The sequence below is a fragment of the Budorcas taxicolor genome, chromosome 1 (genome assembly GCF_023091745.1).
Source record: "Budorcas taxicolor isolate Tak-1 chromosome 1, Takin1.1, whole genome shotgun sequence".
NCBI lineage: Eukaryota > Metazoa > Chordata > Mammalia > Artiodactyla > Bovidae > Budorcas > Budorcas taxicolor.
The window spans coordinates 213,358,586-213,385,303 of record NC_068910.1 but is presented as its reverse complement, the minus strand read 5'-3'; the positions used below and the strand labels follow the sequence as shown (position 1 = coordinate 213,385,303).

The 26,718-nt window shown below is 46.6% G+C and overlaps 1 protein-coding gene across 1 annotated transcript in view; it reads right to left on the bottom strand.

Moving 5' to 3' along the window:
- Positions 1 to 16,031: 16,031 nt before the first annotated feature.
- TTC3 (tetratricopeptide repeat domain 3) overlaps positions 16,032 to 26,718 on the bottom strand; it is a 125,439-nt gene continuing 114,752 nt past the window's right edge. The window contains exons 42-46 of the mRNA XM_052645052.1: positions 25,841 to 26,178; positions 23,762 to 23,888; positions 23,459 to 23,593; positions 19,790 to 19,882; positions 16,032 to 17,524 (exon numbers count right to left, since the gene is read on the bottom strand). Of these exons, the coding sequence (XP_052501012.1) occupies positions 17,450 to 17,524; positions 19,790 to 19,882; positions 23,459 to 23,593; positions 23,762 to 23,888; positions 25,841 to 26,178 (768 nt within the window). The 3' untranslated portion in view covers positions 16,032 to 17,449. The remainder of the gene's footprint in view (positions 17,525 to 19,789; positions 19,883 to 23,458; positions 23,594 to 23,761; positions 23,889 to 25,840; positions 26,179 to 26,718) is intronic.

The following is a 26,718-nucleotide window of genomic DNA, read 5'->3' as shown; positions in this document are numbered from 1 at the left end:
TGAGTGCAACTGTGCGGTAGTTTGAGCATTCTTTGGCATTGCCTTTCTTTGGGATTGGAATAAAAACTGACCTTTTCCAGTCCTGTGGCCACTCCTGAGTTTTCCAAATTTGCTGGCATATTGAGTGCAGCACTTTCACAGCATCATCTTTCAGGATTTGAAACAGCTCAATTGGAATTCCATCACCTCCACTAGCTTTGTTCGTAGTGATGCTTTCTAAGGCCCACTTGACTTCACTTTCCAAGATGTCTGGCTCTAGACTAGTGATCACATCATCATGATTATCTGGGTTGTGAAGATCTTTTTTGTACAGTTCTTCCGTGTATTCTTGCCACCTCTTAATATCTTCTGCTTCTGTTAAGTCCAGACCATTTCTGTCCTTTATCGAGCCCATCAACCATAAACATCCTCACAGATCTCCAACACATCCACCTTGGGGCGGGGGGCGGGGGTTTGGGGGAGGTGCAGGCCACCACCCTGCCCTACAAGGGGAAGACCCCAGGGCCCACCCTCCTCCCACCTCTCAGTGGCCCACCCCATGCTTCAGCAGCCCTCAGCTCCCTGGGAACCCCTCACACCTCAATTTTGCCCCTGGATTCATCTTTGATGATGTTTCAAATCTCCCTCTGGCAGCACAGACTCAAGTCACTTAGTATATGGTTTAAAAGTGGAGCCATAAAATAAATATCAATAGATTTTGTTGTTGTTCAGTCGCTTAGTCATGTCTGATTCTTTGCCACCCCATGGGCTGCAGCATGCCAGGCTTCCCTGTCCTTCATCATCTCCCAGAATAGATTCAAAAGGATTAAATAGATTGAAATCAAATAGATTTAAAAGGATTCAAATCATACAAAGAATGTTCTCAGATCACAACTGAATTATATTAGATCACAGTAGTTCAATATAATTGAGTTGTATCACAGTAAGATATTTAGAAAAGCTCTAAATATTATAGATTAAATATACTTTTAAATAATCCATGGATCAAAGAAGATATAAGGAAATTTAGAACAAATTTTGAACTGAATAAAAAAGGAAAACACAACACATCAAAACTTGTAAGATACAGCTACTGCATGCTTTAGAGGGAAATTTATCATTTAATTGCATATAAGAGAAAAGACAATATGTTTATTTACTTTTAAATTTTTACTTATTTTTAAAATTTATTTTAATTGGAGGCTAATTACTTTACAACATTGTGGTGGTTTTTGCCATACATTGACATGAATCCGCCAAGGGTGTACATGTGTTCCCCATCCTGAACCCCCTCCCACCTCCCCTCCCCGCTATTCCATCCCTCAGGGTCATCCCAGTGCAACAGCCCTGAGCACCCTGTCTCATGCACTGAACCTGGACTGGTGATCTATTTCACATATGATAATATACATGCTTCAATGCTATTAAGAGAAAAGACAATAAGTTTAAAACCAATGATCTAAGAAGTTAGAAAAGGAAGAGCAATAAACAATAGAAAAATTTAACAAAGCCAAAAACTGGTTCCCTGAGTAAAACTGATAAACTAGCAAAACTAATGAAGGGGGAAAAAAAAGAAAATGCAAATAACCAATAGCAGAAATGAAGAAATATCTACTGGTCCTTTACATATTAAAAGGATAATAAGGAAATATTTAAACAACTTTACTCCAACGAATGTGACAATTCATATTAATGAAAAATTCCTTGAAAGACACAAATTACCATAACTGACTCAAAAAGAAATGGAAAATGGGAGTGGCCCTATATATTTTAATCTTTATATAAAGCTTTTCCAGAGAAAAATCCAAATTATCAAACATTCAACGAAGAAATAATACCAGTATCATATAAGCTCTTTCAGAAGAGAGAACATTTTGCAGTTCATTTTATGAGGTCAACAAAACCCTAATTCCACATCCTGGCAAAGACATTCCAACAACGGAATTTACAGACTGAGATCCCTCGTGAACACAGATGCAAAAGTCTTCAATAGAATTTTATCAAATCTAATCCAGCTATACATCTTGAACAAGTAGGGTTTACTTGAGGTTCAACACTGGAAAGTCAATGTGATTTACCACATCAACAGAATAAAAGAGAAACATCATATGATCAGTGAAAAAACTGACACAATTCAGCATCTATTAATGACAAAGAAACAAAACCACCACCAACAACCCTCTCAACAAACTACGAATATGAAGGAAACTTTCTTAATTGGATAAAGGGCATCCAATGGAAAACCTACAGCTAACATCATACTATTGATGAAAGACTAAATTCTCCTCCCCTAAAACTGAAACAAGGGGACAATGTCTTGTACCAGAAGTCCTAGGTAGTGCATCAAGGAAAGAAAAAAAGAGGTATAAGATAGGAAGGGAAAAAGTAAAATTGTCTCCATTTGCAGACATGGTTGTCTACATAGAAGATTCTAAGGAATAAGAAATACTACTAGAATTAATAACATTTATCAAGGTTGTAGGAGATAAGGTCAATATTGAAAAATTATATTTGTGTGCCAGCAAAAATTTGTTTTTTAACAACATGACATTTAAAAACAGCATTTCCAGCAGTATCAAAATATACAGAATTCTTAGGAATACCTTTCATGAACGATATGAAATGCTAGACTGAAATTATAAAACATTGATAAGGAAAATTTTACATGATTTAAATTAATGGAGAAACATATCATGTTTAGAAAATGGGAAGAATCAGTATGGTTCAGGTGTCTATTCTTTCAAAATTGATCCATAGATGCAGTGCAATTCTAACCCCCCTGGCAGGACTTTTGTAGTAAAGGACAGTCTGCTTCTAAATTGTATTTAGCAATGCAAAAAAACCTAGAATAGCCAAAGTTATCTTGAAAGAGGAAAAACGCTGATGCTGGATTGTGTTTATTTGCAAGGAATGCCACAGCAAAATACCACATACTGGCTGACTTAAATAAGAAATGGATTCTCTCACAGCTCCTGGATCAAGGTGTCTGTAGGTTTGGTTTCTCCTCTCCAGGAGGCCTCTCTCCTAGGCTTCAAACAGCCACCTTCTCACTGTGGCTTACAGGATCTTCTGTCTGTGCGTGTACATCTCCGGTGGCTCCTCCTTTTCTTACACGGACACCATCCTATCGGATTAGGGTTCTGCCCTTAGGGTCTCTTTTAACCTTGTGCTGTGCTTAGTTGCTCAGTCATGTCCGACTCTTTGCGACCCCATGGACTGTAGTCAGCCAGGCTCCTCTGTCCATGGGATTCTTCAGGCAAGAATATTGGAGGGGGTTGCCCTGCCCTCCTCCAGGAGATCTTCCAAATACAGTCACACAGCGGGTTACGGCTTCAGAACTCGGGGGGATTCAGTCTATAAGGTGGATCTCAGCCCTGAAAAGTCAGATTTGGCTGGTCCGGGAACCATGGTCAGAGGAGGCTTCAGTGATTGCAGGGATTCCGGTGAGAAGAGTATGGGCAAGAACCATGGCTGATAACAAGGTCTGGGCCGGTGTGTAAACTGGTCGACCACAAATTCTCCTGGGCCTCCCAGACTCCAGCTGAGGGAGCAGAGCGACCTAACACCCAGAAGGACTCAGGGAGCAGGTCTGTGACAGGAAAGCATTCTAGTTCAGACACTCCCGTGCTGTGCAGGGTGCTGGGATCAGCTGTGTCATGAGCCTCGCAGCCCAGAACAAGGTGCGCTGAACAGACGCCATTAGCCATCTGCTCTTCCCATGAAACCCCAGTGAGGTTCAGGCAGTGGGGAAGCATGGCTGAAAAAGAGGAGGGCGCCAGGGCCTTCCCTGGTGGCTCAGTGGTAAAGAACCTGCCTTCCAATGCAGGACACACAGGTTTAATCCCTGGTCCGGGAAGATCCCACATGCTGTGCAGCAGCTAAGCCCCGTGAGCCACAACTACTGGAGCCTCTGCATCCTAGAGCCCGTGGTCTGCAACTAGGGAAGCCACCACGATGCGGAGCCCGAGCACCGCAACTAGGGAGAGTAGCCTGCACTCAGTGCAACTAGAAAAAAGCCGAGCAGCAACGAAGACCCGGCACAGCAGAAAGAAATAAGTAATTTTTTTTAAGAGGTGGGAAACTCAGGAACCTCAAACAGGGGCTCTGTATCAAGCTGGAGGGGTGGGGTGGCAAGGGAGATGGGAGGGAGGTTCAGAAGGGAGGGGATATATGTCTACCTGTGGCCGATTCACGTTGAGGTTTGACAGAAAACAGCAAAATTCTGTAAAGCAATTATCCTTCATATAAAATAAATTTTAAAAAAAGAGGAGGGAGCCGTCCTGGATTTTTGAGCCCCTGTGGCTGGATGTTGGTGGGTTTGTTCACTTGCCGTCCCTGTGTTTCCACACCGCCGTTGTTTGTGGGGTGCGTCCCCGCTCTCCAGGACCACACCCCAGGTCAGAGGGTTTGACAGCCAGAACCTCGGAGCATCCCTACATCGCTTCTAACAGACACATAAAGTTTTAAAAATAAACCAGTCGGTTTCTCCTCTGGTTGCTTCCTCAGGATTAAAAAGACTATTTTTAGGATCGGTGTGTGGTGACAGCTGGTAAAAGGCAAGGAAGGAAGTTCCGGAGTTCGCATCTTCATCTGCGCTCTGGGCTCAGCTCACCCGTCTTGTCCCCTTTATGTTTTTGGTCAGCAGGGACAGCGGTCTGCAGGCCCCTTGCCCGTCGCCCGGTCCCAGCAGAAAGTGGCTCTGCCAGCTCCCATCCTGGCGGCCCAGGGGAGGGAGGCAGGGAGAGAGACAGCGAAAAGACAGGGAACAGGGCCCCACGGAGCCCCAGTGCTGGCACCCCCAGCCCTGGGCACCCCCCAGCCTCCCCCAGAGGCGGAAGGCCACATCTGTGCTCTCTGGGCTCCGCTTTCCCAGGCGGGGTCCCCAGGCTGGCAGAGTCCGGCCGGCGCTTGGAGCCTAGTTGCGGATTCCTTTCTGCACAGTCACTCTCCTTCCCTCTCTCCCGGCCCCGAGGCCCGATTCCACCCGCTGTCAAGGGAGCGCACGCGGGCCAGGCACCCTAATGACCCGCCTCGGGGGCGGTCACGCCGCCCTGACACGCAGAAACTTCTCGAAACAGAAAGAGCCAGCCTCTCCTGCAGTGTGGCTCGGGGTGGGTGGTCAGAGCGTTAGGATTATAAGAGAGCGTGGCATCAGAACTTAAATCTAAAATCATGTGACCACTCAAGGGGAAAAAGAAATCACAGAAATATATAGAAATGACTCTTTTGCCTTTTGAAGTGAAAACGTAAACTCAGCTCATTCATTTATTTGTTGTGTTTCTAGGATAACGTTTCACCATTTTGTAGGCAGATGCCCCTGTAGGTACTGCAGGGAATATAAAGGTTAACTAAGGTGTCCGCAGGATTTCTCAGATTTCTCAAGGCGAGGTTAAGCTGAATTCTTTTTTTGCGCCTTGCCCTGTCAAAATACAAAATTTCCCCAGTATACCAGCAGGTTCCACGGGCTCTCTGTCAGAGCCGCTCTGACACGTCACTGAGTCACGAGGCGCTTCCTGGATCCGTTCCTTCCACAAACCTCGGCCCACACAGCCGTGTAAGGGCAACAGACGCGCGCAGAGGTGCGAGGGCGGCGACCGAGACGCGCCTTCCGGAAGCGCCAGCAAGCTCAGATGGAGCGTCAGACACCCTGTTTCCTCAGGGTCCTCCAGGACTTTCGGATCGCGTCAGAACTGAAGAACAGGCAAAGGACTTACTCCCTCACACCAGAAGAATGTAAAACTGGACACACACGAAGCAACTGCTCTCGGAATCCGTATAGAAACCGGCGCAGGACTGTGGACCCTGAGGCGAGGCTAGACTCACCACGGCTTTGGCCTGACAGCAGCTTGGCCCTCGCTGGGGGCCAGCAAGGGAGACTGCGGTTCAGGCCGCTGAGGTGGCTGGAACCGCGCGCCCGCACGGAGAGGGGGCTCCGGAAGTCGACACGCAGGTTCCGGCTTAGCCCAACGCTAAGCTGTGCGTGTGCGGGACAAGACTGCATGAGGCCTGACAGAGAACCGCTCCCGAGGGGCTGGGCGACGTGGAGATTTTGGGGACTCATAGAGGGCTGGGGCTCTGACCAGCCAGAGCGGAGAGAACTGGCCTAGCACCCCGGTCCTTCAGCAGACACTCGAGAAAAGGCAGCCCTCTTAGGGGGACTCCTCCAGCTCCAGGGCAAGGCCATCCAAACGTTCCCTGACAAAGCCTACTTTGGAAGGCTCAGTTCTACCAGCAAAGTAACTGCCTTTCAGCATAAAACTTCACACTGTTTAAGGGAAGACACTGAAATACAGACTCTCGACACTGGAGCAAATGCAATGTACTGTAGAGTTTATAATTTACAGGGTTTAAAGTGTACAGCAACCATGACACCAAGGCCAGAAGGGGAAATGGAAGAATACGGCTGTAAGGTTCTCCTAAGAAAACTGGCACAATATTATTGGAAGGAAGTTTAAAATGTATATTATAAATCATAAATTAACACTAAAATAAAAAAATTAATATATAATTACTCAAAAATATGGCAAAAAGAAATGGGAATGAAAAGATACTACAAATAGGAAACAAATTGCAAGATGGTGGATTTAAACCCCACAATTACACCAAATGTAAGTGTCCAGACACCCTAATTAAAAGGCATAAATTGTCAGGTTGGCTAGAAATGTAATACCTAACTATATGCTGCTTCAAAAGTACCTAGTATAAAGACAACTAGGTTAAAAGTAAAGAAATGGGGAAAGATATCCTGTTCCAAAACTAACCAAAAGAAAACTGGAGTAGCTATGCTAATATCAAAGAACTACTCAGACCAAAGAATATTACTGGAAATAAAAAATGGCCACTTCATAATGATAGTTCAGTTCAGTCACTCGGTCATGTCCAACTCTTTGAGACCCTATGGACTGCAGCACACCAGGCTTCCCTGTCCTTCACTATCTCCCAGAGTTTGCTCAAACTCAAGTCCATCGAGTTAGTGATGCCATCCAACCATCTTATCCTCTGTTGTCCCCTTCTCCTCCTGCCCTCAATCTTTCCCAGCATCAGGGTCTTTTCCAATGAGTCCGTTCTTCACATTGGGTGGTCAAAGTATTGGAGTTTCAGCTTCAGCATCAGTCCTTTCAATGAATATTCAGGACTGATTTCCTTTAGGAATGACTGGTTGGATCTCCTTGCAGTCCAAGGGACTTTCAAGAGTCTTATCCAACACCACAGTTCAAAAGCATCAATTCCTCAGCACTCAGCTTTCTTTATAGTCCAACTCTCACATCCATACATGACTACTGGAAAAACCATAGCTTTGACTATACGGACCTTTTCAGTAAAGCAATGTCTCTTCTTTTTAATATGCTGTCTGGGTTAGTCATAGCTTTTCTTCCAAGGAGGAAGCATCTTTTAATTTCATGGCTGCAGTCACCATCATATCAGTTAGTTATCAGTCATAATGTACGGAGTATACAATTCATCAAGAGGTTATATACTAAATAATTAGGTACCTAATAACACAGCTTCAAAACACACAAAGTAAAATCTGTTAGAACTTCAAGAAGAGAGAAATCCACAATTATAGGCAGAGGTCTCACACACTAATTGGGAGAACAAATTGAAAGAAAATCAAAGTATATAGGAGGCTTGATCAATGTATTGACTAATTTCACTGGTTGATTGACATTTATAGGGCACTTGATCTACCAACGAACAGCAGAATACACATTCTTTCTAAGTGTGAGTGGAATGTTTGCCAAGTTTTGGCCCCATGTTGTGGGCCATAAACCAACTGAATAATTTTAAAAGGATTCAAATCATACAAAGTATGCTTTCCGACTCATGGAAATAAAAAAAATAATAAATTGGAAATAACAAAAAGATATGTGAAAAACCCCAAATATATGGAAACTAAATAACACACTTTAAAAATAACCCAGTGGATCAAAGAGAAAATCAGAATTAAAATGTATTTTGAACTGATTCAAAATGAAAACAACAATCCAGGTTCAGATGTGTTTTAATGATAAATTCTACCAAACATTTTTGAAAGACATAGTACCAATGCTACACCAACTCCTTCAGAAAATCAAAAAGGAGGAATACTTCTAAAATCATTATATGAGGCCACAAATCACCCTGTTACGAAAACCAGAGGGAAGACATAAGAAGAAAAGATTAATCAGACTAATATTCCTCATAGACATAGATGCAAAAATTCTAAAACAAATTAGAAAATCGAACTTAAGAATATGAAAAGGGATGCAAAATGGGCTTTATCCTAACAAAGTAAGTTTGCCTTAATATTTGAAAGACAATCACTGTAATTTACCATATTAGCAGACTGAAAAAAGAAAACCAAAATCAACCTGACACAGAAAAGGCATCTGAGAACTCCAACATTAATTTCTGCTTAAAAAAAAAAAAACTCTCAACAAATTAGGAATAGATAAGAACTTGCTCAACTTGATAAAGGGCATCAATGAAAAAGCCACACTAACATTATTCAAGAAATCAACCCTGAATATTCACTGGAAGGACTGATGCTTTAGCTAAAGCTCCAATACTTTGCCTACCTGATGTGAAGATGCTGACTCATTGAAAAAGACCCTGATGCTGGGAAAGACTGAAGGCTGGAGGAAAAGGGGACAACAGGATGAGATGGCTGGATGGCATCACCGATTCGATGGACATGAGTTTGAGTAAGCTCTGGGAGTTGGTGATAGACAGGGAAGCCTGGCGTCCTACAGTCCATGGGGTCACAGAGTCGGACACAACTTGCAGACTGAAGAGCAACATTATCCCTGGCTCCATGGTAATGAATCTGCCTGCCAATCCAGGAGACACAGGTTCGGTCCCTGGGTCGGGAAGATCCCCTGGAAAAGGAAATGGCAACCCACTCCAGTACTCTTGCCTAGAGAATCCCATGGACAGAGGAGCCTGGTGGGCTACAGTCCATGAGGACATAACTTAGTGACTAAACAACCACCACAACATTCTCCTTAGTGGTGAAGTACTGAGTGCTTTCAGAATATGTAGCTGAAGTTTCTGTTGCCACCTGGGGGCCTGAATTCTGGCTGCAGGGGAAGCGGCCAGCAGATGAAAGGCTGGAGCAGTAAGTCAGCTGGGCAGGGGCTGATCCTGACTCTGACATCTTCCAGCTACGTGGCCTTGGGGAAGTTGAGTAAACTGTTTGGACTTGTTTCCTCATCTATAAAATGGGAGTTGAGAGTTAGCACTACTTTGCAGGGGGCCTGGAGAAACCAAGTGCTGTGATATCTGTGATCACTCAGAGCAGTAGCCAGAAGACTCTACCACACTCGAGAAATGGTCGTTCATAAAAAGCACTGGGTGACACTGGCCAGGCAGTGTCTGGTGCCAGGTGCCAGGCACCTCTGGGGGAGGTGCAGAAGGTTGGAGGCACCCGATTCAGAGACCACCGTGGCTGGTTTGCGGGGGTGGCTCTGATACTGAGTGGGCATGTTTTTTTAAAGTGTTTATTGAGCAGCTACTATGTGCAAGCACCCTCATTTAATCCTCATAGGAACATGGAAGCTAAAGCTCCGAGGATAATCAGCTAGCCACACAACTGAAGGGAAGCAGACAGTGGGGTGGGAAGAAGAGGGATCTGGGGGTCAGCCGGTGGTGGGGGCCCTGGGAGGGGGCTGGTGGGGGCGACCCAGGTCCCGCTGCAGGAGGTGAGGCGAGAACAAGGCTGAGGGCGGCAGTGGGGGAGCACGTGGGCCCGGATGTGGGGGCCTGGAGCCCTGCAAGGCAGATCCACTGAGTGTAGGTCTGTGGGGCTGGACTGGGTCCAGAATTTCCAGTGACTGCATGGGGTGGGAGTGGGCCCCGGGGGGGTCAAGGGTGGAAGCAAAGTTTTGGCGAGTAGGCTACTGGATGCGGCTATAATTGTATCAGAAGTGCCCCCTGCCTGGGCTGAGGCCCATTCTCTGCGACTCTTAAAAGTCCACAGGTACAACTGCCACTTAACGAGGGATGTCACCCACAGGCTAAAAACGCTCCCCACGGTGTGGTCTCAGGCCCCCACCTCGGGCATCTCTCCCCTCTCCTTAGACAGCAGCAGGTCCCTCCCAGCGGGCTTGGCCTGTGACTTCCGTCAGCCTGGACCCCTGCCCTTCTTTCCGCCCCAGGTCCCCACTGCCTCCTTCAGGGCTGCAGGTGGACGTGACTCTCCCCTCCCAAACACTGCCTCAGCCCCTCGGGGCTGCCTTTCCTCCAGACCCCCCGAGGCACACCAGGTACCTGGCATGGCTGACACGGGCTCCCCTGAAGAGGATGAGGCTGGGCCTCTGGGTGCCTCTGTCCTCTTGCCTCTCCAGCACCTAGGAGACAGCCCGCGTGTGCGAGACCAGAAATCTGACCAGTGACCATCAGGGCCGTGTGGCTCACCCCCAGGACACCCGGCGGGGATCCACAGAGGTGCCACAGGAGAAGGGAAGGGGTGTGGGACCCCTGTACCCAAGCATGCTAAGTTGCTTCAGTCGTGCCCGACTCTTTTGAGACCCCCACGGTCCCCATGGGATTTTCCCGACAAGAATACAGGAGTGGGTTGCCATTTCCTCCACCAGGGCCCTGGATCTTCCCAACGCCGGATCTTTACCACTAGCGCCACTCACAGTGGGGACAAGGAAACGCAGGCTCAGCCGTCTCTTCCAGGCCCAGGACGCAGAGTTTGACGGACACGTCCGTCTCTTACAGAGAAGGGCAGTAGCAATTGCTAGGCTTCAGCTTTCAAAGGTCTGGCCAATCCGGAGGTTGTGGTAGTTTTGAAATCGGAAGCAGAAGCAACGGGGCCTCCAGTGAGGCCCCGATGAAAGCCAGAGTCGCGCAGGGCGCTGGGGCAGCCGCCAGCATCTGCAAACACCGTGTGGATCTGTTCAGGTGCTTCCTTTTCTCGGAGGCTGCTGGCTCAACCCGCTGGGACGGGTGGCACTTTGGGACAGCACAGCTTGGAGCTGGTGCAAGTTTCTTGGAATAGGGAGGAGAGATATCTAAATTCAGACCTTTCTATCACACCAAATAAACAGAAACTGTACCAGAGGGCTCAAAAGAATTAGGCAGAATGCCTTTGCACCTAACTTCTGAAAAATGGAGAGAGAAAAGTTTGAAAACAGAATGGTATTCACTCGAATCCCAAGGTATTTGCCGAAAACAATGACACGTTTGACACAAAAATACATGTTAGGAAGGGGACAGAGGATGTGTCTGTGGCCTCTAGCTTGGACTGTCCTCATGGTTGTTTCCCGTCTGCTACACCTGCTTTTGCATTCACCTGCACACTCCCAAGGCAGGGCCCCCACCAGAGCAAGAAGGAGTCTTCTTGGTTTCAGCAGGGGAGCTGCGGCAGGGCCAGGGGACAGGGGAGCAAAGCTGCTGTGGGGGAGGCGGATGCAGGGCTGGACTCTGGGCCTCTGCCCCTGCAGGCCCGGGGCTCCACAGTGACCTGAGTATTCTCTCCAGGATGACAGCCAAAGGGGAGCCCGCCTGGGATGCGGTCTGTGGGGGCAGGGGCAGCACACACCCACGGCACTGAGAGTGAGGACCCCCAGCAGAGCTGAGGGGAGAAGCTCTTTCAGCCTAAAGCATCTCAGAAGAGCTACGTGTCAAAGTCCCCTGATCACCATGGGAACTGAGATGAGAAGTGTGCACTAGGCAGGCTGCTTCTCCTACAAAAGACTCCTCCTTCACAGATGCTTTGGGGAGGCGGGCAGGGGGGAGGCGGGGGAGGAGTTATATGTAGCATTTGCCAATTTCTGTGGTGTAAATACTCCCGCCAATAGCCAATTTCAAGCCACCTATGTAAATCCTAAGGTATCTATGTGACACCACAGGACTGAGTTGGGAAGAGACGCATAGTGTCTTACGCAGTATTTCCACCCTATAGTAACTGGCAAAGCATTAAGTAATAAACTGCAGTAATTAGGAAGTAATTGCCTTTTAAAATACATTATAATTTCATTGTAAGCTTATGTAATTCAACTCTTAACAGTAGTTGTGTTCAACAGCCAGCTCACAGAAGTGCTGAAAAGCGAACAACTGGCTCCTGTTACAGGGGCCAGTTGGGGCAGACTCCAGCACCTCAGACCTCACCCATGCCAAGAAGGATGGTCCTCCCTGCTGGTACCAGGCAACGCCAAGACGGCTGGCACTATCTTCCTAGTAAGGTGTGGTCTGGCTTTCTTTCTCTTGACTCAGCAGCAATAACCAGTTGGCATCAGGCTCACCTCCTCCCTGCCTTCCAGGGTAACTTCCTGAAGGCCCACTGGCATGCCGAGGTGCCCACTGGCAGGTTGCGGGAACCAGCAACCACAGGAGGGGGCACAGTGGGGCCTTCAGGTCGCTCCAGGCCTCAGCAGGAATGGAGTCTCATAGCTGTGAGGGGCCGCTGCATGTGGGAAGGGCGAGGCCAACTTCCCCAGGAGCACCGCAGGGCCCACAGTTATCACTGCCTCCAGGGGCCAGGCATATCGTCTTGTTCTTGTATTTTGAAAGGTTTAGTTTTATTGAAAACAACGACAGGAAAGTGCATATTTTTAACATATAGCTCCGCGAATTCACATAAGCGCGGCTCAGCTGAAGATGAGAGTGCCCTTCCAGCCTTACCCTGTCAGCAGCATTGCCTCACAGCTAACTGCCCTCTGCCACCAGCTTCCAGTTCTCTGAAGTCACGTTAAGTGGAGCTCCATTTTGTCGGACTACTTTGGCTCAGTTCTGTGAGAATCCTCTGTGTAGTTGTATGCAGCAGCAGTCCCTTCATCTCGTTGCTGACAATCATTCCATTGTGTGAAGAGGCCATGACCTGCGCATTTTACGTCGAGGGATGCTTGGGTGGTTTCCAGTTTGAGGCTGTTGTGCATGAAGCCAAGTATGAAACACTTGCACAGCGGCATGCGTTTCTGTTAAGTGTGTGCCTGGGGACTGTGTCCTTGGGCACTACAGGATTAGTTGTCTTTTTTACTTTCAACCATCCTGGTGGGTATCTGCAGGATGTTACTGGTTTTAATTTGTATTTGATGATAGAAACACACCTGGCTATTGAAATGCCTATTAACCATTGGATAGTTGTGAAGAGCCTATTCAAATCTTTTGCTCATTTCTAAGTATATCGCATATTTCTCGTTAATGACACTTTTTTTTATACTTCTTGGAACCTTTGTTGGAAGTATTACAAGCTTCTTCAACTTCATAGCTTGACTTGGTAAGAGTCATTAATTATAACAATACCCAATTTATCAGATTTTTATCTTCATGGCTAGCACTTAGATTGTAGTAAATCTTTGCTAAGGACAAGAATTGTTTTCTGTAGAAAAACTATTTCATTTCTCATACTTAGGACCACTGGAACCTATCCATTGGGAACTATGTCTATGTATGATGTGAGGTTAAGGTCGAGTTTTTCCTGTATGTGTACCCAAGATTAGTATTCTTAATGTACACAAAAGCTTTTTTCTTTTGATTACTGATGATTGTCTCATTAGGATTTTGTAGTTTACTAGTGTTAATTTCTAGACTTTGGCTGAATATTTTCTCATTCTTGTTCCTTTAAAGGATAAATCAGTTCAGTTGCTCAGTTGTGTCCAACTCTTTGTGACCCCCTGGACTGCGGCACACCAGGTTTCCCGGTCCATCATCAATTCCTGGAGCTTGCTCAAACTCATGTCCATCGAGTCAGTGACGCCATCCAACCAGAAGAAACAATATAAACTGGGGGCGATGACAGTAACAGTCCTCTCCCCAAACAGGGGAGCTGGGGTCACATGCCTCCTCCAGTGGGATGAACGAGCCCAGGCCTCTACCATGCCAACACAAGACCCCTGCCAAGCTAGGCACAGAGCTCTGGGCCTAAACCCAAACTGAACAGAAAAGCTACCTCAAAACTGCTCCTCTAGGTAATGGGACAGCCACAGGTGAGATCATCCTTCACTGCAGAATCATGATGTAGACAAAGTCAACTTGGGGAGATTTTAGGAACAAAGCTGTTATTTTTCAAAATGACTTTGAGGTGATGGGATTTCTTCTTTTTTCTACTTGGCTACGTTCCACAATCCAGGCTTCCTACTCTAATGAAAAGCAACCCTGAACATGCTGAAGCTCCAATACTTTGGCCACCTGATGCAAAGAGCCGACTCACTGGAAAAGACCCTGATGCTGGGAAAAGACTGAGGGCAGGAGGAGAAGGGAACGACAGAGGATGAGATGGTTGGATGGCATCAGTGACTCAATGGACATGAGTCTGAGTGAACTCTAGGAGATGGTGAGGGACCAGGAAGCCTGGTGTGCTGCATGCAGTCCATGGGGTTGCAGAGACAGATTAAGACTTAGCAACTGAACAACAAAACCTAATGAAACTTTTCTTACACAAGACCACCAAGCTCTCTCCTTGTCCAACTTCCAGACCCTGACCAGGGTAATAGTTACTAGACCCCTTTTGTCATCAGTTCATGTGCTAGGTACTGTGCTAACCACTCTATAGGGATCTTATTATTCATCTGTATACCTTCCTTGATACTTCTTTAAAGCCCTCCTCGGCACCAAGTTACATTCTGAATTTGTTTACTATCTGTAACTGGAAGACGAGTTTTGTGGAGTCCGTGTCCCTCCTTCACTGCCGTATCAGGATGCTGTGCCCAGGGCCTAGCATGCAGCAGGTGCTCAGTACCCAGCTGTTCTCACTGGCGTCCAGGTGTGCCCACCTTCTCAGCAGAGCACTGAAGGTATGTGGCTACACGAAGGTGGGCGTGCCCTCTAAGCAGATCACGTGGGGGTGAAGAGGAAAAGGGGATTAGCTATGGTGATGCACTTTTTAAAATTATTCTTTGTATAAGGTTTAATGATTAACATTTATTAAGTTTGATTAAAGTTAAAACGCCTGCAATGTAGTTTCTTTCAAGAAGGGTTACATTGGAGATGTTTTTGGTCTTCATTCTGACAAGGCTTCACGTCTTTATTTTACAAAGACTTTACTGTCTTTGCTTTTTATCAGCTGCATCAGCAAGTACTTCACATGATGATGAAAGGAATTTCCACCTTTGCTATTATCTCTTTTACCTGTTTTCTTTAATCCATCTCTCCAGAGAGCATCTTCTGACTGAAAAGCTACCTAAAATTACTTCACTGCTTCTGTTTTGTGTTGTGATCACTTGGCCCACCTGTTTCTACTCTAGTCTTTGAAATTACCTTAAAAATGTAGTAATGTATAGCAAGAACCATCACAATATTATAATTATCCTCCAATTAAAATTTTTAAAAGGTGGTAACGTTTTGCAATGCTAGGGTAACATTTCAATTTTGCACTGGATTATGCCTTATGTATAGCATAAACTTTTCAGCAGGGAAAATAATCCAAAGTCTTAGGAATAGTCACTGCTCAAAGTTATACACTACTCTGAATTAAACGCTATCAGGTTGAAGACAGAGACTGATAACACGGGCTTTCCTGGATCGGCTCTTAATGCTCGGCAGACTAGAAGGTCCTCTGTCAGGGAGCCCGTTTTTCACCAGCCTCAGCAGCCCTGTATCCACAAGGACCAAAAGGTCCCTAAAAGCTGGTCCAACCTACATCATCCACGGGCGGTATCTGGTCCACGCCACAGGCTCTGGGACAGGACCATGTATCAAGGTCATTTTGGTGTGAACCAGAAGTCTGCTAACCCTCCCCAAGTGCCTCACAGAGATCAGCAGTGAGAAATGCAATCTGGTTAACTTGGACACTCTCATACGTATTCGCCTGAAAAACCTCTCATCCTAGCCTAGAATAGTAAACTGTATCATCTCTGTCTAGTCTTTCCATTCACAGATTTCAACAGCCAATCTTGTGAACTTGAGTTTAGCAACCTCTACTTAATTAAGCAAAAGGATGCTTAGATCCAGTTTTGAAAATGCCCTTGGAACTCTTGATTAGACTCCTCAGACGTACAGTGGCTCTTCTGTCCAAACAAATCACCTTTTAAATTGGTAGCATAATATATGTCTTGAATTTTCAAGCAGACTGCTTTAAATTAGACAAAGAATGGATAACACGGCTATTATTTTAGAATGCTCTTTATTTCGACACAGGACACGTGTAAGGCATGTTCACAAGTAACAGTTTGAGGTTATGCACGAACACATCCTCTCACTCTAGCTGTTCTCCTTTCCCGCTGTGCCTGCTGCTACACACGGGTCCCTGTGTACCTTCATAGCTGCAAGTCCTCAGTTATTCTGAACATGCAGACAATGATTTAGGGACCTGCTTCAAAATATGGAATAAGCGTCTATGCACTAAGTCACTAAGACGTCAAAACTGAGGGAGAAGCAAAGCAGACAGAGGCGACTGCGTCAGCACGTGAACCTGGGACTCTAAGCTTCTGAGGGAAACAGAGAACGCGTGGGAAAACACTTTTTGGTCCTTCCGGTTTGAGAGAGATGGAATGTGCCCGGAATTCATGGTTCTATGTCTACTACCGTCTATAAGTCACTGAAGATAAGCAGTTTGTCTAATGCAGCTGCGGTTTTGTTCTCAGGCTACAGTACACGCGTGCATGCATTACTCTACACAAATGTCAAACACGAACGGCTGTAACAGCAACATCTCAGGACTGTCTAATTATACAAGTGTCTCTTTTTGGTGGTGGGGTAAGGAAAGGGAATGATAGTGACTGTTTCCCTCAGCTGCTGCTGTGTGCCAGACAGATACCCAAAAGCTTGTTGTCTAACTCAGAGAGGGGGACAGAGGTCACTAACGAGAACAGTAAGGTATTCAAAAACAGTCCGCTCCAGACCCGGGGGTGGGATGATGACGAGGGAGCCTCGACTTCAGGGGTTAAGAAGTCTTGGCTGATGTTAGTAAGGGTTTTGTAACTGATTTTCAAAAATCATTGTGTCTTTGAAAGATGGAAAACAAGCACTTACACATCTACTGGGAAGAAAAAATAATGAAATGAAAAATCACATGAATAGGAGACTTGAATCTTCTGGTCTGAAATCAGCCAATATTAACATTACAACCTATTAAAAGGTGGTCTGCTTAAGCTCATTTTTTAAAACACAGAATCTTTGAGGAAAAATGTAGGCGTAAGTTCAGGAATACCAATCTCAAAAACCTTCTCCCCTGGGGCACTTTAGCAGGCCAAGGATGCTGATAATCGAGTCCTGCTTTGAGGCACTCACTGTCCTTTCCTTCCATCTCAGAGCGCGCCTCTGCAGCAGCCCCAACTACAGAAGGAAGGGGTTACACGTGATTTTATCAGCCACCACTTGGCAATTACTGTATATCTAGTCAGAGTTGGGAAATTACTTACTCTCAGCTGTATTAAAGAGTTCCATTTATTAGCACTGCGACACAGAGTGCAAAGAAGCTTCAGGTGTCTGCTTTTGATACCAAAGGGAGTACACTGCTAGTCTTCCAACTCAACAAGCAGCGTATCTCCAGCGCGAGCTGTAGCTGCCGAGAATAGCAGGTGGGCCTCCTCCAGCAGGGCAGCTACTACTCCTCTGACAGGAGGTCGTGACCCAGGCAGGCTGGGCAGGTGCGCTGGCTCTTCAGCCACTGCTTGAAGCACTGAAATGAGACAAGACAATCAGCTGGCCCTTTAGGAGCCTGGGGACCTCAGCTCTCCTGCGCCACTCGCCTCGGCAGACACAGCGACTTCACCGTGAGAGAGTGACTCTCTTAGGTAGGTTGGAGTCTGAGGCCCTCAAAAAGGGAGATGTTTTTTGTTTGTTTACACTTCTTCATCTTATAAGACGTTTTTTAAGCCCAGAGCTAATGATTACACAACAAAACAAATCATCTTGCTCAGGGGATGTTTCTCCGTAAAAGTGAGAGTGAAAGTTGCTGTCGTGTCCAACTCTTCGTGAGCCCATGGTCTATACAGTCCTTGGAATTCTCCAGGCCAGACTACTGGAGTGGGTAGCCTTTCCCGTCTCCAGGGGATCTTCCCAATCCAGGGATCGAACCCAGGTCTCCTGCACTGCAGGAGGATTTTTCACCAGCTGAGCCACCAGGGAAGCCCAGGAATACTGGAGTGGGTAGCCTATCCCTTCTCCAAGAGATCTTCCCGACCCAGGAATCAAACTACAGTCTCCTGCATTGCAGGCAGATTCTTTACCAACTGAGCTATCAGGGAAGCCCTTTGTTTTTCCTTAAGCTCTGTACTAATGATTATGTAACAACATTGTATCTTGTTTGAAGACAAGTTTCTCTTTCTTAACAAGAACCTTCTGACTAAACTTGTTATCTTAAGAGTTATGTTGTGGGAGTGGGTCTGGTAAGACCTCTCTATTGTTGGTAACCAAATGAAAACGTATATAAGGCCTTGCTAAGACAGATGGGTAGGGCACTCTACCCCCTTCTGAGGTCTATCTCAGAAGCTTTCTGTGTCCCTTTTTCACTGTAATAAAACTCTGCTACACAAAACCTCTGAGTGATCAAACCTCATCTCTGGCCTGGAAACCAAATTCTCTCCTTCAGAGGCCGTGAATGTGACCCTGTTCATTGTAAGCTATCACCCGTGACGTCCAGGGGGACCTTGAGCCACTCAACACCCAGGGACACCAGAGCCTGCTCAGGGCAGGAGTCTGGACCAAGCCCCAAGAACAAGGACTCACACCTCAGGATGTGACCGTGAAGCCTCAGGGTCTGACTGTGCCTCCCCTTCCTGTTCTGCTCCAGTCCAGTCTGTGCTTCAGCTGCTCTGACTGCTGGAGGCTGGCACTTTCCAGGCCCTTGGACTCCCCGTCTGCCCGGTCTTGTTCCTTGTCCCTCCCCAGTCTGCACACACACAGTGGCTGGCCTGCTGCTGCTACAGAGCTAAGTGCGGTAAGCTCAGAGCCCAGGCAGGACCCCTACCCAGGAAGGAGACAGGCACACGAGAGACTGCAGTTGGGCTGGCGGGACCCCCGCCCAGGAAGGAGACAGGCACATGAGAGACTGTGGTCAGCCTGGCAGGACCCCCGCCCAGGAAGGAGACAGGCACACGAGAAACTGTGGTCGGCCTGGCAGGACCCCCGCCCAGGAAAGAGACAGGCATACTAGAGACTGTGGTCGGCCTGGACTCTGGCAGCACGAGCCAATGCAGGAGACTCAAGAGACGCGGGTTTGATCCCTGGGTTGAGAAGATTCCCTGGAGCAGGGCATGGAAACCCCTCCAGTATTCTTGCCTGGAGAATTCCATGGACAGAGGAGCCTGGTGGGCTACAGCCCACGGGGTCACAAGGAGTCAGACACGACTCAGTGCACGCATGCACACGCACGTGCACACACACAGAGTGCACGCCCTTTCTCTCAGGGATTCATACACTCACAGAGCACAGATGGCACGGGCTCTAATCCAGCAGTTGGGGTGCAGGATGAGTGCTCACAGCACCCAAAACCCCAGAACAGCTAACATCCATCCCGGAGGGGCCCAAGCCAGAATCCCCCAGGCACAGTGAAGCCTGTCAGGTTTCCTTTCTCTTCTCTAAAGTGTTAAACTTACTTCACACACTGCACTAAACTGACAAGCTATTTCACCGTCTATCTGTTTGACAGGGCGTGTAAGAGCTTGTAAGGAAATCACACTCTCTGAATTTTAGCGACTGAGAGAGCGGAGTGCTTTCCCCACCCAACATGGAGAGGACCGTGCAGAGTGCGCCAGAGGCCCAGAGTCCACCCCCCTCCCCCAGCACAGTCTCGGGGAGGGGGATGATGGCCACGCACACAGCACCCTTGGAATTTGCTTGGAAGATGCAAGGACTGAAGCCTAGGGGAAAAAGTCCCTTTCTTTTTTCTAAACACTCCACAGTCAGGATGCGTGGCGTGAAAAGTGCCACAGAGAACTCTCACCCCTTTGTGAAGCCTGTGCCCACACTGCAGCTCACGCGCGTGTTTGGACTTGAATGCTTCTTGGCACATTTCACAGGAATTGGCACAGGACACCTGCGGAAACAAATGTATCCCATTAATAAAGGGCTCTTCCCACAATTGGCTTTCCAAAACTTTTGTAGCACAGGGTGCAAATTATTCTCAATTACAGTTAAGCAGACTGAGGGAACAACTTATTTTTGAGTAACATTTCTTAGGAAAATACAAAGTTTTCATTTTCTCAGATAAAAATCATGATTTATACAGTTAACTCACTCACAGTTAAAATACTACAAATACCTATTTATCCCATTCCATACCTGAAGTATGGTACTAGCTGCATATTACAAATTAACTATTCATCTAATTATCTAACAGCTGGAGACAGTAACAAATTATGACACCTCTACACTATGGATTATCGTGGGGCTGATTAAAATTATGGAACTGAATTCCATAATCCTTGGTACAGAGGTGACAGTGAAAGTGAAGTCACTCAGTCGTGTCCGACTCTGTGACCCCATGAACTGGCCAGGATCCTCCATCCACGGGCTTTTCCAGGCAAGAATACTAGAGTGGGTTGTCATGCCTTCCTCCAGGGGATCTTCCCGACCCAGGGCTCGAACCTGAGTCTACCGGATTGTAGGCAGAAGCTTTACCATCTGAGCCACCAGGTATAGAAAGCTGGTCCCAAAAGCTCTCTGAATAACAGTAGGCTAACAAAACAGTAGGTATAATATAATTATATAATTTAAGTTTTTAAACAGAGATAGAATGTCTGTATATAGAGATGCCTAGAAAAGAATCTGGAAAGATATAAAATGTTAATGATGGTGACTGACTACTTTTGGGTTGAGAGATTTAACTTTTTCTTTGCTATTTTTCTAAAGTTTCTATGAATGTGGATTATTTGCATCTGCTTCTGCTGCTAAGTTGCTTCAGTCGTGTCCGACTCTGTGTGACCCCATAGACGGCAGCCCACCAGGCTCCCCCGCCCCTGGGATTCTCCAGGCAAGAACACTGGTTGCCATTTCCTTCTCCAATGCATGAAAGTGAAAAGTGAAAGGGAAGTCGCTCAGTCATGTCTGACTCTTCGCGACCCCATGGACTGCAGCCCACCAGTCTCCTCCATTCATGGGATTTGCCAGGCAAGAGTACTAGAGTGGGGTGCCATTGCCTTCTCCGGGATTACTTGCATAAATCAAATCAAAACAAACTGATGGCTCATTCAGCAATATCCCTGTCAGGGGACACAGGTGAGTGGAAGGGCTCCCGGCCCCACCACTCAGTCTGGGGACAGAGATAGCATTCTCGTCTGGAAGCGGAGCCGGTGCCACCCTAGGACTCCGGGCACCATGGCCTCCCTGCAGCCCCTAGCACCCGCCCCATGCCGCGGCCTTCTCCTTGACTCTCACTCCCCCCTCAACTCTGAGCAACCCTGAAGGCAGGAAATGCCTTTGCTTCCGTGTGTTTTTAGCAGCCAGTGAGGAACCTGGCCCCAAAGGGAGGCTCTGGGAACTGTCAGAAAGTGAGTGAATGCAGCCCCGGCAGTGGGTGATGGCCAGGGTGTAGGGTCAGGGCAGTGCCCGAAGGCTGTGAATCCCGCAACTGCTGAACAGGTTTTTCTGTCCCTCTCAGGGCACTGCAGCCACCACTGGGCACCAGGCAGTGATGGGACAGACGCGATCTCGCTCCCCTCACCTCCCCTCCCCTCTGTGGCCCCCAGGGAAGGGTCTGGGAGAACTGGAGGCAACAGCGCTGGGGGAAATGACAGGTCAAGGCCTCTGCAATGTGGCCTTGGGGTCTGGAGAGCTGCAGTCCATGGGGTTGCAGGGAGTCGGGCACAACTGAGTGACTAAGCACAGCACAGCACAGCACAAAGTTTAGAAAAAAAAAAGTTATTACTTCCCAACATGATAAGCTCGGCACAATGTACTTCTGAGTGAAAAAGTAAAAAGAACACAAATATATGTACATGGTTTTGACTAAATTCACATATACAAAAAGATTTTTGAAAAAAGTTCAGAAAAAATGCATCAATATGATAAGACTGGTTACCCTTACAGGGTGGGTTGGGGGTTCTTTATATGTTCTTTTTATTAAGAACCTTCTTAATAAAAGAAGGTTCTTCTATTAAGAACCACATTACTTCTGTGGTTTTGTGGTTAAAAATACAAAACATCGTTACTTAAAAAAAAAAAAAAACCTATGATTAGCAAATTAAGTCTTGGTTTCAATACATATTTTTCTTATAAGTCAGCTTTCACATCTTTATTACCATGAACTGTGACGCAGAAAGTAATCTCACCTTGAAAGGTGATTATGATCTAACGGGGTGGCCAATAAGTGTGCGAGTGTGCATGTGCGCACTCACACACTCACACACAAATCAGTGAGAATGCTGAGAAGCCGGTCTGGTTGTTGGGCCACAGAGCACATAACCAGCTGGATACCCCTGAGAGGGAGTGGATTCCAGCCAGGCTTGGCAGGAATGCTCTGCACGGTATAAGCTTTCTCAATGGGGCAGGGGTTCCCTCTGGCACCCAAGTGTATGTGACAAGGAAAATCTCCAAAGGCTGGTGAAAAGTGAAAATGTATGGGAGGGACAAAAACAAGTTCACAGAAGGAGGCACGACCTAGGTCAGGTCAGCGAACCAGTGCTCTCCGTGCAGTCCTGCACCGCCAACCCCACTCTGCCTGCAGCTCTTCTCATTTTACTTTCACCTGAAGCTGGACAGAAGGGGAAGATGTGATCTACGCCAGAATTTCCCCTGGAGCCCACAGGTGGGAGCCACCCAGGGGACCGCCTCCCTACCACCCACATATTCACTGCCTACTGCATGGTCCCCCGTGTGTGAGGTCCGTGTGGGTGACGACAGGGGATTACACGCCGCACACACAAATCAAAGGAAATAACGCCAGCCAGAAGCATGAGTCATCAGTGCCTTGGTTTCCTCATTCATAAAGACAGTTATAATACCTTATCAACTGAGATCGTAGATATAATGGTATTTTATAGAAAGTTCTATGTAACTAACATTCTCATTGTCTAAAAGGACAATAAACAATTTAAATCAGTGTCTCAAATAAAAGCAACCTCAGTCCATTTCAGCATGCCTCCAACCCCCGTCCCCAGGCGCATGAAGGGGAGGGGAGGGAAGCAGCCAGTCTGTTCCGAGAACAGCACGTGACCCTGCTAACCCCACTACAGCACTTCATCCAGACAACAACCTCAACAAGCAGATATGATCCAGCCTTACAGTGTTATCAGTGATGAAACCAAGTTCGTGTGATTCCAAAGCCTATGGTCACATAGAAGAAAACCGGTCAAAAATCAATTCTGCCAACTATTCACACTTGATGTGAGGAACAGATCTGACCGTCTACAGGCCCCGTGTCCATGGTGTGGCCACTGCGCCTCTTGTCCCCACATGCAGGGGCCCTGAAGTCCCCACAATGGTGGGGAGAACCTCGACAGTCACCAGCTCCTCTAACCGAACACTCAAGTCACCTAAACGTGGCTTCTAACGGAAGCTCAAAGAAAGTCCATCGAGAAATGAAAAACATGAGGCTCCATCATGGACTAACAACTGCTTCTTCCTGCTCTTCACAGAACAGAGGGAATGCCACGGTCACGCACACAGCACTCACAGCGACGTCCTCGGTCTTCGGCCCCCTGGTTTCGGGTGATGCTCCGACAAGCACGGAGGGCGGGTCCTGGGCGGCCCTGGGTGCAGGAACAGCAGAGCTGGGTGCAGACGGCCTCTGGTCCTTTCCTGGATTTGGCTGTGGCCAGAATGTATAGTAGGGAAGCAAGTTCAGTTACCCCAAAATGTCAGCACTGTCTACTACATTGCTCCCCATCTTTTGTTGGAAACATTTTCCCCCACAATTCTCACATTTTATAAACAGGAAGAAACTGGAGTATATAATGAATTTAAATGAAACACTGACCTTTTTCTTTCTCTCTTCATCAAGGATGTGTTGTGTCACTCTTTGCACAATTTCGTCAATACTCAATCCAGACAGAGAGGTCTTGTTTTTGTTTCTAACTTTTTTAATAAAACCAGCAAGCTCCGTGCTAAAAGGGAAAGTGGGGAAGTCAAGACAAAATCAAAGTTTTCTACTGTGAAGAAATATTATGTCCAGTATCAACCCAGCAGCTGAAAAGAAATGAAATCAAATACACAAATAATTCATTTGTAAACAACAGTAACTGTAGTAAAAGCAGCAAAATCACTCTTTCAAAAAAAAGCATTGTGAACATTTCAACATTATTGCTAAAATATTTGTTTTAATATATTTTCAAAGTAATAGCATACCTGACAGATCCATTTCAGATCTCCTTCCCTACTTAGAAACCTGACTTCTTAAGAGCCTGGACATACTGTAGCTTTAAGCAAAATCACTGAATGATCAGACACCACTGGATCTGACTTGAAATCAATAAAATGTCTAAGAACAAACTACTTTTTTACTTTCTCCCTTTAAAAATCTGACAAAAAAATAAATAAATAACAAAGATCTGACAAAGTTTTCACAGTTTTCCTGCATTTTTCACAGGTAGCAGTAGATGTGATTATATCATTAATCAATAGGAACTTGGTATCTACAGCACTAATACCTCATATGCTTTAACTTGCAGAAAAGCAAGTTAACATAAGCAACATATGTTTATTCTGCCAAATTCAGACAGGACTGCAAACAATTTTCTTTGTAAGGTACTTCTGGTAATTACAACTTGACTATTTTTACTAACTTGCATGGTAATTGCTATTGAGAGAACTTACAATGCTTCTCAAACTTACGCTAAATATGTCCATGTGCAGACAAGATACACTTACTTCCAAGTGGCCAGGGCTCCACTGACAAGCACAAAACATTAATTCTGGCCAATCATAATTAACCACTGTGTTTCAGAAGTTCATCCCAGAGACTATGACGAATACTGTGTCACAGACAGAAGTAACACGGGAGGTGCAGAGGATCATTCCTGGATGTGGATTCCTCTCTTCTGCACTGTATCCCTGAGACATTCCCTCCACTTCACCTTCCCTCTGGCCTGAGACAAGGAGTCCCTCTGCCCCCTCGTACATATGTGGAGAGTGAGGTCAGAGGTTGATGCAGGAGCACTCCGGAAGTGCCCAACTGATGACTCTGGCTGCCTTAGTTAAAAGCAGCTCTCCCCATCTGCAGCAACACGGATGGACCTCGAGGCTGTCCTGAGTGACGTCAGTCAGAGAAAGACCAACATCGTAGGACACTGCTTATACGCAGAAACTAAAAAAATGGTACAAATGAACTTACAAAACAGAAAGAGTCACAGATGTGAAACTTATGGTTACCTGGGGGGAAAGGGAGGATGGATAAATTGGGACATTAGGACTGACATATACACACTACTATACATAGAGTAGGTAACTAATAAGGACCAGCTACACAGCACAGGGAGCCTACGCAATACTCTGAAATGACCCACATGGAAAAGAATCTGCAAGAGAGGACATATGTGTTTGTCTAACCGATCCACTTTGTTTACAGCAGACACTAACACACACTGTAAATCAGCTCTCCCTACCTCTCCCTCCACAACATGCTCACACACCTTACTCACTGGCAAGCTGTATCCAGTCTCTTCACCTCACACCTCTAACAAACCAGAGGGGCTGTTCAACAAAGTGTGAGTTGCTGCTGCTGCCTTTGATATATGTGAGATTTTTTTCCCCCTGAAATGATACAAAACTAATGTTCTGAAGTTCATTTATTGATTCCATAATTAGTGCTGGAGCATGTTACTGCATTCATCCAAATCTTAGCAAATTGCCATGGGTTGTGATGAGTGTGGATTAATCTGTTTGAAAATACTCACTTTTATGTTTACAAAAGGAAGACAAATGCGGTGTTTGTCCTTCTGAGTTAAATAATTGCACAGTACTTTCCACATCAGCTCCTAATTGGCCAAACTGTTATCTGATAAGGAAACATCAGTTCAACAAAGCGTTTACCAGTGCTGCTGACGTTTTAGATTCGTACCTGCTGTAACAAGGGAACACCACCAACAGGTGCTCAATAATGCTATTGAACGGCTTCTTTGGAGACTGGCTTGGACGAGTGGCACGCTCTGGAGCAACAGGTAAGTTCTGATCAGCCACCAGGCCTGGTTCTGGCCCAGCTGCCTGGCCAGTGCCCTCACGCTCTGGCAGCTGGGGGGCTTTATGACTGCAGAAGGGCGACTCCACTGGGCTGTCAGCGGCAGAGCCCAGACTTGACTCCTCAGGAGCTGCTGTCTGGTCTCCGGTCCCATGACTTGTAGAAGTGGAGGGACCTTGACCATCCTGGCCTGAAGACTCAGGAAGTAATTTAGGATGAATCTGAGAGGAATACACCACAAAAGCTGATCACTAAGAGTTAGATCCATGAACAAAGACTAATGATTAAGCACAACTATACTGAATCCTGCTTGCTCAAGTGCACAGAACTTGAACTATAACAAATTAAATGTTATTGTCCTTAAAAGTCACTGGTAACTGACTCTCTAAAAACAAGCTGTTCAGGGCTCCACACTGCCAGGCCCTGCTGGGCTCTCCCCGAAGCTCTGCAGCCCACGCCAAAGGGCTGAGGCCCCTTATGTTGTCAGAGCCCCAGTCTGCACCCAGGCTACCCGCTCTCACACCTCCACGACTGCATGCTTGTTGCAAATAATTCCCCCTTTTTAAACGATTGCACTCTAGAATACCTTCCTGAGATCCAAACATCCTAAAAGGCAGCTCCCCTTGGGTGATTCCAAGGGCACTCAAACTCTGTCTGCAAACACAGCCTCCAGGCAGGCTTCCTCACCTGCTCTTCCTCTGGCGCCACCTGACACAGACCAGATTTGGCGTCCACTCCTGACACACTCATGCTGAGCCCTG